Source organism: Centroberyx affinis, unplaced genomic scaffold (assembly GCF_046629955.1).
Source record: "Centroberyx affinis isolate AG114_WGS23_722 - 3 ecotype Tasmania unplaced genomic scaffold, CSIRO-AGI_Caff_v1 ptg001738l_1, whole genome shotgun sequence".
NCBI lineage: Eukaryota > Metazoa > Chordata > Actinopteri > Beryciformes > Berycidae > Centroberyx > Centroberyx affinis.
The window spans coordinates 962,011-972,297 of record NW_027280142.1 but is presented as its reverse complement, the minus strand read 5'-3'; the positions used below and the strand labels follow the sequence as shown (position 1 = coordinate 972,297).

General features: G+C 41.3%; 2 protein-coding genes across 2 annotated transcripts; both read right to left on the bottom strand.

Moving 5' to 3' along the window:
* Nucleotides 1-80: 80 nt before the first annotated feature.
* cdab (cytidine deaminase b) lies at nt 81-3,681 on the bottom strand. The gene is made up of 4 exons (XM_071528917.1): nt 3,465-3,681; nt 1,599-1,710; nt 717-774; nt 81-397 (listed from the first exon to the last, which is right to left on the bottom strand). The coding sequence occupies exons 1-4, from the start codon at nt 3,649-3,651 to the stop codon at nt 257-259; spliced, it is 498 nt and encodes a 165-aa protein (XP_071385018.1). The 5' UTR covers nt 3,652-3,681; the 3' UTR covers nt 81-256.
* Nucleotides 3,682-5,508: 1,827 nt separating this feature from the next.
* LOC139651990 (trypsin) lies at nt 5,509-8,335 on the bottom strand. The gene is made up of 5 exons (XM_071528902.1): nt 8,278-8,335; nt 7,845-7,995; nt 7,091-7,232; nt 6,446-6,703; nt 5,509-5,661 (listed from the first exon to the last, which is right to left on the bottom strand). Exons 1-5 carry the CDS (start codon nt 8,333-8,335, stop codon nt 5,509-5,511), a joined length of 762 nt encoding a protein of 253 aa, XP_071385003.1.
* Between the last annotated feature and the right edge of the window lie 1,952 nt (nt 8,336-10,287).

Genomic DNA, 10,287 nt, shown 5'->3' with positions numbered 1-10,287 from the left:
AGGATCAGGAATCAAGACACAATGACTTACTGGTCATTGGTAACAATTAGCTTGATGTGTTTAATGCATATATACACAGATCAATTAGCTTAAATAACATTTACAATCAACATACCATACAAGAACAAATATTTAGCATAAATATAACACCCACTTATCATGAATGCACAGTGACCACACACATATGATACTTGTCAAGTTCATGCCATGGTGGTTCAAACTAACAGTACTTCTGTTTTTTGTATTGGGAACCGTCTCAGTACTCATTGGGAATGTTGAACACTTTCTTCATGGACAGGTCCTCTGGGCCGAAGGAGACGGGCAGCAGCTCACTCACATCCATCTTTACATAGGAGCCATCAGGCTTTGATAGATACACCTCCCAGCTTGACCCAAACTGATGGGAAAAAAAACAAACAAACACTGAAAATCCAGGATTTTTAGATATTCAAAAAGTTTGGATGCTGGATTATTTTTGTTTGTAAGAAACTGGTATCTGGTTTCTGTTAACATTTGTTACTAATGCTAGTGCAAGTCAATGGGGAATGAAACCTTACACCAATCTCTCAGAAACAAGAACACTAGCATGAAAACATACATAGTATTCTAAAAGCAGGGCTTGATTTGTGACCACAGACTGGAAATTAACAACAAAACTTCAGGGCCATCAGCTCTACATCAGCATTGATCAAACCAAAGAGCAGCAAAGATCATACCTCTCTCATGAACTGCCTGCAGCCGCCACACGGGGAGATGAACTGGTCATTCAAGTCACTGCAAAGAACATAGGAGAACAAATGCATTTCAGGGGTAAAACTTGGTTATGAAGACAAGTGTTTCCACCTGGGAAAATGGGTTACTGTTCCTGTGTCTGAACAAAAAAGGACATGCGGGGTTTTCACTGAGCCTGTTTGAAGTTTTTGGGGTGACGGTAATGCATCAAAGGTTGCTCCAATACTAGTAAATCTAATTGTAGATGTTTTAATATTCCATAATTGTTTCCAGCTGAGAAACTGCTTCGGCATGGGTTTTGCCACTTGCCACTACCAATTTCCTCTTTTCGAATATTGTTTTGTTCCATACAGGTTTGCTAATAGGCTAATCATCCTTTATTACAAAAGCTATTACTCAACAAGGTGCAGAAACAGCATAATACAGCTTCAGTCAATGGCACCTTAGTTTCTGCTTGTCGGAGATGCTCTCATCCAACTTTGCTCTTGCCTCAATTTTTGGTCAAGTGACTCACTTGACCAAGTGTTAAGGACCCATAGGGGAAAGGGTTTTTGACAAGGGTAAATGGTAGGGGAAACAGGAGAGAAGGTTGGTTTGTAAAATGGACAGGAGACAGCTTTGTTTTTGGTGGAGGGCAGGAGGGACGCCTGTCTCAACTTGGGCATTCAGGAGGGAAGCTTGGCTGGTGTGGGGTGCGAGGAAACTGAACACAAAGGTAGTGGGATGTTTGTCATGGTTAGGGAAGACAGGAGTGATGATGCTTGGAGTGTGTTGGGGCGGAACGGAAGTGACACTGGTGTCTCAGAGGAAATACAAAGAAAGAAGCTTGTCTATGGTCAGTTGACTGGTCTGTAAAGGGAGATTACCTGGCGATTGCGATGGCCTTGAAACTCCTGTAGCCTTCGGACACTGCCTTGGAGATAGCATTCCTTTCAGCACACACACCCAGGTTGTAACATGCGTTCTCCACATTGCAGCCTACCAAGGATACAACATTGTCAAGTATATTCAGCAACCATCATTATTAGTAGCACCCCACCCCACTTGTCATTGTCACTGCACTGAAATATGGTGAATTGGATTTAACTGGAAACATCCTGGAGCTGCGGACAGAGGGCCTTTCACCGTGAGAGAGCCTGTCTACTCATTGACTCAGTCCGGACTGGGCAGTCACTTACCTTAGTTGGCCTTTGCACTCGCAGCTGTTTGTTAACCCCCCCCCCGACATTTCTCCCCAAGGACAAATGTGAAGCTAAACTTTGCACAACCCAGGATGGACACAATAGTTTTTTATTTGGTTTATTGTTGACAATCTTTTGAGCAGCCTGGTGACAGATTTACAGTGTTGTTGACACAGTGACGTAATGACAAAATGTCACTGTAGTTCAAGGGTTCAGTGTCTGGTCAAGATTTGCTGATATTGAAGTTATAAAATGATTTTATTCATCTATTATTTATTTTTTGATTTCTGTGTTTCTTTTTTTTTACAAGGTAAGTAATGTTCCAGTGTTAGCCGGACAGACAATTTTCATCCATTGACCCTGGGCATGAGGTTAAAATGGCCATATAATAGCCTATAGAATTTATAATAAATTACCTATTCAGGATAATGATGGCGGTAGCAGCTTATGCAACAGGAGAGAGACATCTACATGTCAATATGACACAATGACATTTAGTTAAAATGTCATTTAGTTAAAATGATTTATAGCCCAAGTGTCACATTGACATGTCTCTCTACTGCCGCCGAAACTTTTTTGTCTGCTGTCAGGTAATCATTAACATGGCTGAGCAAAACCAAGATCTGATCAAGCTAATGATTAGTTCTTATGCAATTTTTATAGAAAAAAAAATGTAATTGTCAGATAGATGAAATCCAGTTCTGGTGACTATTGGTTACAAAAAATCTCTCAAACTATTTCTTGGGTAATTTCCACAACAAAGCAGGAGTTCCAGGAACAAGCCTGACTCACAAACAAGTTACATCACCCTATACGTCACTCACAGCTTCATTCCCTTCTTGCTTCATTTATGTTCAAGTTTGTTTATTTCTACAGCCCTTTTTCACATGCATGTCTCAAGGCACTTTACAGAGAACGAGGCTAACTAGATTTAATTGATCAACAATCAGCCATAGGACAGGGTGATACCAGGAAAAGCACAAGACACACAAAAGCAGACTTTAGCAAGACATAACAGCCTACCTATTCTATCCATGTGAGGACACCTCATTGGTTGTTTATTGTAGCTATTCATGAACAATCGTTATGCAATTTTTTTTAACAGTACATATTAGATATATATATATGCATAATTCAAGGTACATATTACATAATTCTAGATTTTCTAGTTTTTAAAAGACTAAAAACTTGAATTATTACATTTTATTTGAATAGTCTAATGTTGATACTCAACTATCAGGTGACAAAAAGTAGATGTTCAACAAAGTGTCATTTGTCACTATTTGCTGCATCTCTATAGACTATGAAACCTGAACTCTTAGACCCTAACATTAACTCTAACCCAGACACTGAATAACTAGCTTTTCATGCTATTTTGAGTATCACCTGAAACTCAGTAGATATTTAGTGACACATTATAGTCACTTGATAGTGAGTTGAGTATCAGCATTGGACAATTCAAATAAAGTGTGACCAAATAATCACATATAGACAAGCCCATCAACTGATCTCAACATTGTGACATTTTATACATTATAATATCCTCCTTACCTGTGAACACCCGGTCGTCGTGGGCCAGGAGAGCAGCTCCTACCCTGAATTTGCTATAGGGGCAGTAGGCATGCTCCTTTGCCTGCAGGGACAAGTGGATCAAGTCTTTGACTTTTTCCTGGGGTAACATCCTCAAACCGTGGTCCTTACTCTGCACCCCCTGCCTTCTCAACTTGACTTCCTCCATGATGACTGTTGGGTTTTGCGTGGTTCTCTCTGAGTCAGTGAGTGAGTCTGTTCTAGCTCAATTTCCTCAAGCTTTATGTCTGAATGGGACAGAGGGGAGGGGAGGGAGCTGCTGGCACAGCCAATCCCTTTTGCTTGGATGTCCACCCCCCAATAACGGCATGAGGATATGGGATGGGTTGCTGTCATTGCCAATATTTGTGAAGTTGTTCATGTGTGTGCATGTATGATATTGAAGGATGGTGTGTGTGTGTGTGTGTGTGTGTGTGTGTGTGTGTGTGTGTGTGTGTGTGTATGGGGTGGGGGGTGGGTGCAGGATAGTCAGGAAAGTTACATAACACCTAGCTCTATGACTGTGTATGACTGTCTCTATACCGTCTGAGTCATTATTCAATATTCTTTGGAAAATTATTAGCCTAACTGCTTTTATTCCTTATCTATTGTCTATGACGTTGGTTTGTCAGGCATGGCAAAATGTATCTTTTCCAAGACAGATGACCAATAACTGAAGAAACAGTTTGAGAAAATATTCATCTTTATTGTTCCATCCTCTTTCTCTTTATTTTGGGCTCTGGGTCAGTGGAGAAATGGAGTCTGGAAAGACCAATGTGACACAAAACATTTCTCTGACATGGGTGTTGTCCAAGGTTTGCGCAATGTTCACATCACCCTTTTCTAAAGAAACACTAGAATAACTAGGAAATACAACGATGCATTCAGGTGCATATGTGAGGAACACTGTAATAAGCTGAGTCTTTAAATTTTGACTTTTTTCAGCTGATACTCCAATGGGTTCTCAATCATAGATATACTTTTCAGAGAATAGCAAACATATTCATTGTCCCCCACCAAAGGGGGGACTATGGATCGGTCTCCGTCCATTAGTTAGTTCGTTTGTTAGTTAGTCACACTGTAACGTTGACTAGGGGGCGGCATTGACAATGAATGGGGACTCAGTGGTAAAGCAGGTCATACAGTTAAAGTTATCATACAATGTGGGGGACAATGAATGGGGACTCAGTGGTAAAGCAATACAGTTAAAGTTATCACAGGTAACATAATAGACTACACATGCTACACACTTGGAGACATCAGACTGGGTTGATGTGCTGAAGTGAGAGTCAATGGATAATTTTTGGGCAAACCTCTAACCACAAGACACTGTAGTTATTGTACAGTTGTTGGACTGTTGTACTGTTATTGCACTCATCACTGCACTACCACTGTGCCGTCAGTGGTGACTACTTATATCATATTACCTCTTACCTACTGTGCAATACCATATATCACTTATCATTTAGCATTTATATTATTCATAACACTCACGCTCCTGGTGTTGTATGTTATATTGTATATTGTATTATAAATTGTATTGTAGTGTACATTGTGTAATGTACGGATTGTATTTATTGTGTATTGTAGTTCTTATATTTTGTACTGTATTGAGTAAAAACAGGACAATTACAGTTACTACATTTCAAGATATAACTTGTAAGCCTAATTCTGAGGAGAGTAGGCAACAGAAATATAAGGTCAATCTGTCCTTTCATTGTCCCATACGAAAATGCTTATACAATTTCACTCATATTTCAAGTACACTCAGCAATCACTGACTGACCCAAGGGTGGAACTACATCACTGGTGGGGGACAACATGTTTACTATTTACTTGTTTCCTTTGTGTGTCATAAGGAATTAATTGTTTTGTTTATACTGTCTGAAATTGACAAATAAAAAACTCTTTTTACTCTCCGTTTAAACCTGTAGTCCCATCGGGATCCATTACAATCTCCATAACAATACAGAGTCATATTTGGAGTTTGGTCAGCTGTTGATGGTGCTAGTTGTTCAAAGTCTCACTAGCTGTTGCTCTGGATGATCCAGTTGATCCATCGGAGGTAGTTTCTGACCTTGGTGTAGACACCAGGGAAGTAAGGGTTGGCACAGCTGATGCCCCAGGACACAATACCCTCAAATTTACCATTACAGATAAGAGGCCCTCCTGAATCGCCCTGAAGTCAGAAAACGGAAAATATACAATTGTCATAGAGTACTTTGTTTGGGTAATATGACACATTTGAATCTAAAACAAATGTTTGACATGCCTAGAGGTTGTTGATTGGCTTTTAAATCCCCTGTATCTGATCTAGAATCAAATCCTGCCAGAACTTTCTCTCCTGTGTCTCCCTCTCTACTTTCCAAATGCCAAAATCAATAAAAATAACTAAAAGTGAGTTGGCTGCCCACTTTTCTTTAAGACAAATACAAGTGTACGATGATTCATCTGCAAGCCTCGCTCTCTCAATTTGGTTTATGAGATTATAAAAGGACTGTAGCAACTGATACTATAATAACTTCCAGATAACTCTTAAAATGTAATATGCCCCACTAAATGGGTTGCTAATGCAATTAATTGCTAGATAATGTAAGAAAATCTCATTATTGTGTTACCAGGTGAGTATTACTTCATAGGGGGTGTAACATACTGTATATTTAACTGTGTCTGTCATGAGTCTGGAAATTATTGCATTAACAGGTTTTATTCCATTTTTGACCTGTTTAGAGCAACATTTTTAAATTTTGACAAGTTATTACATTATCCATCAGTTACATTACATTATGAGTTGCTGCAGGGACCCCAAAAGAAATGACCCAAACAGAAATCAAAGAGGCCACCCAACTCTCAGCTCCTTCACATGACCCCCATCCTCCGGAGAACCTGCTCATCCTGCAGCCCTGCCCTCCCAGACCTCTTTGAATTTTCTTGTTTGCCCCCCAGCCGGCTTTCTCCCTCACCTGACAGGAGTCCTTGCCTCCAAAGCGAGAGCCGGCGCAGATCATGTTGTTGGTGATCCTGAAGTAGTAGTAGTACTGGCAGTTGGGGATGATGTCCACGTCCACGGCCCTCAGAACGGGGGACAGGTAGCGGTTGTAGATCTGGGTCACACCCCAGCCACTGACAGTACACCGGGTATTGCCGGTCAACGGGGGCGTGGTCGGGTCTGGCAAACTGGCCAGCTGGACCATGTTATTGAGGGTCGCTGGCCGGTCCAACTGACCATTCAGTTCATCAGTCGGTCAATCAGTGAGTGTGACAGAAAATATCCATCAATCAGTCAATCAGTCAATTTAACAAACAAACATTCAAAAAGGCCTTGTACAATTTATTTGCATTACTAAAGCAACGTCCTTTTGAGGATTATTGTTCATCCAAAACACCTACTCTTCTGTCTACGCAACTGATTCACAACTGATATACTCAAAGAAATTGAAAGAAATAAAACGTAAAGGAAGGAATAAACAAGTATAGGTGGAGGGCAGGAATAAAAAGGCCACAGATAAATGAGCAGGTCAAACTTTGATTCAGAAAGGTGTGCTATGTGTCTGGGTTAGCAGGCATTAAAACACCAACCCACAAGGTGTGCCACAGTGATTCCATACCTTGATCAGCACGATGTCGTTATCAAATGTCCTGTACTGGTACATGTAGTAGGTGATGACTTTGGACACGTTGAACACCTGCTCAAAGCCCTCCACAACATTGAAGCTGTGCTCACTCAGGACCACTGTCATCAAGTGTCTCCTACAAGAGCACAGGAAAGGGCTTGAGGGAACAATCAGGATTCCTTCAGATGCCTCTCCAACTGACCACTGGTCAAACCATCCACCATTTCTGTCAAAGTCGCATAGAAGTCATTTGAAATCATTCTAACACTCATACTTGCTGCTACTACAGTTTACAGCCTGCATGTGATATTGAGAGAAATGGCTGAATTCCTCAGTGACTGAAATACAATCGTCAAACTCCTTTGAATGTCATGGGAGGACGCTTATTGGTGATCAAAATAATAGGCTTCTAAAACTACTGATCTTCCTCTTTAATATCCAATGTAGCGACTGCAGACCTGCCATCATGTGAAAGGTGAGACTCCAGTTGTCTGAATGGCAAAACTATGTTATAAATGTCATAAACCTGCATAGGCCTATTCACTAAGATAACATTCCTCATCCCTTCTCTCTTGATCAGCTAAAAACATGACTGCAGACTACTGAAATGCACCCATGCCCATATTGTGAGTACAAACACTCAGACAGGGGACGCTGCTGTTGAAATGCTGCCTACCATGGAAGTATTATATAATCTGCTGCCTAACTACAGTGTGAACGCCACAGGTCTGAAACTGCAGTAACTCACGGTCTCCAGCAGTGGGCGGCAGACACCACCCACTGTGGGTGGATGAGGGTGCCCCCGCAGAAGTGCTGCCTGTTGTACTGGAGGGAGGCTTGGTACTTGATGGAGTAGGGCTGGACCTCTTGACCCCCGACGATTCTCTTCCCATACACACCTGAGAGTAGAGGGACAGGGGCTCTGAAAAACACAAGGCTAAATCGATTTCTAAACTGTGTATGCACTTTAATGGAGGCCTCTGTCAAAGATACAACTCATTTAATTGAAGTTGTTCTTTTCTATTCTATACTACTTAATGGCACAAAAAACAGCTTCAGGTAGATGTACAGTATATGGATTCCATCCTGTGTAACTGATGGTTTAAAAAGTAAAAAGACTTACAAAAGTGTGTGATTGCCATCTCAGAAGTTAAAAACGTACGGATGCCATCATTCCTTACCTGCGATGTTGACAGCGAGCAGGAGCAGTGACAGATGACAGGATGGACCCATGGTCATCTTGCTTGGTACCAACAAGAGAAACACCAGAGGTTGTCATTATCATAGACAACAAACCTCCTTCCATTTTGAAATTAGCATATCCATGGAGGGAAACACTTGGATCTATTGCACGCTGTGTGCTGTTATAATGACAAAGTAACATTATCATTTTGTTTGAGGATATGCTGTAATTAAAAAGTAGCAAATGTCAATATTCAAAAGCATGTTCAATCTGAGATCATCTTTGTTCAGTGGTTTACAGTTTTTAGCTACAGTTTATAGTTACAGATTAAGTACAGGTGTTATGGATCAGTCAGTCACTCTAAAATTTTCTGCCTACACATCAATCCTTGATTAATTGCAATCTTTGAGGATAAATCATTGATTTACGTAAAATCATATAATTTTGCAACACTTGCAATGCATGCGACACACAATAACCCTCAACCCACAGACCCACAGCTAATTATTCTATCAATAATATCTAATCATGCAAAGATATTGATTATCCAATTGTATCCATTAAAGAGCCCTACTGGCCACCTCACCTTACTGAGAGTCAAGTGAGAAGACAAACGCTGGCAGGCAGTCTGAATCCCACATCCAAACACTCACACACACACTGTCACACACTTTGCTCGCACCCAGACATAAAGCTTGAGAAGTCTCGCTGTGCGCTTTTATACTGTAACTATACCGTCTCCCTCTCATTGTCCCTTGGCATTGTCCAACATATATCATGTAGTAAGGCAACTCTGTCTCTGTAACTCTCTCTTTACACAGACACACACACACACACGCGCACGCACGCACACACACACACACACACACACACACACACACACACACACACACACACACATAAACACACAAAGCAGAGACTGACCTAGTAGATGACAAAAGCAACAGTCTTCTCCTTTATTAGGTCTCTCCTTCTAAGGCCTTTGTGTTCACATATTCAGCCTATTGTCCACCAATGGGAGGAAAGCAAATCTTTAGGGAGATGAAACCCAACAAGCCAGAAAAATGATAGAATATACTCTTCAGACATGTTGTTGTTGTATCCTGTAATGTTACGAGAGGCAGGACAAAAGGCTGTATGATTGTGATTATGATATATTAGCCCTTTATCACGGTATCAGCCGGTATCAGATACAATATGGAGGTTGGAATTTGCCAGAGTAAGAGACACCACACAAGAGCATGGTTTACGTATTCAATACACACACTTCACCTGCACAAACCCTTTTTGCAAGAATCTTATTTTAATTAAAATGAGACAGGAGCGAGGAGAGACAGCTGCAACACACTTTCTAAATGGCTTTGTGTCTTCTGCTGTTTTCCTCTCAAGATGGAGGTGGACAAGATGATCCGGTGAAAGGCAAAATGCACAGGTGCTAAAGCTTTGCCATTTGCCAATTAGTCCGATGCAACAGTAACATGCTGTGTAATAACGCATGACTGCCATGGTCTTTTCCATTTCCCCAGGTGTCTCTCTCATTCAGGTTCCCAGCACTTTTCTCTTTTCATATTGAGTTCCCATGACTTGCAGTATACAAAGGGGCTGGTTGGGTTGCGACGTCACCCATGGCTTCCATACTGTCTGCACTCCCCAAGGTGTCGTTCCAACCGTGAGGGTGAAAAGTGATAGCGCGCGCCTCTCTCCCTTAGGTGCTAATCTGAGGTGGCAAACAGGAGGTGTGTGTGTCTGTGTGTGTGTGTGTGTGTGTGTGTGTGTGTGTGTGTTTGTGTGTCTGTGTGTGAGTGAGATGGATCCAGTCCACAAAACTGCATGTGCAGTATGTCTGAGGGAAGCAGATATGACACCAAAGCATAGCTACCACAGAGTGATTGTTTTCCTTCATGCAGATCCTTGTGTTGATATAAAAAAGCGGCATGCCCCTCTATCTGAGCACTGCATTACCCTACGCTCACATTGTGTTGACAGCTTTCCACAATGAAGCCAAATA

Bases quoted from the DNA above. Each gene is read 5' to 3' on its own strand.
- LOC139651990 (XM_071528902.1), bottom strand. From the start codon at position 8,335: ATGACCATGGGTCCATCCTGTCATCTGTCACTGCTCCTGCTCGCTGTC. The intron at 7,233-7,844 runs GTGAGTTACTGC...GTGCTCTTGTAG, and splicing joins GCCGCCCACTGCTGGAGACC to GAGACACTTGATGACAGTGG. The intron at 5,662-6,445 runs GTGAGGGAGAAA...TTCTGACTTCAG, and splicing joins GAGGCAAGGACTCCTGTCAG to GGCGATTCAGGAGGGCCTCT.
- cdab (XM_071528917.1), bottom strand. From the start codon at position 3,651: ATGGAGGAAGTCAAGTTGAGAAGGCAGGGGGTGCAGAGTAAGGACCAC. The intron at 775-1,598 runs GTAATCTCCCTT...TGTTCTTTGCAG, and splicing joins AAGGCCATCGCAATCGCCAG to TGACTTGAATGACCAGTTCA. The intron at 398-716 runs GTATGATCTTTG...TTTTCCCATCAG, and splicing joins GCAGGCAGTTCATGAGAGAG to TTTGGGTCAAGCTGGGAGGT.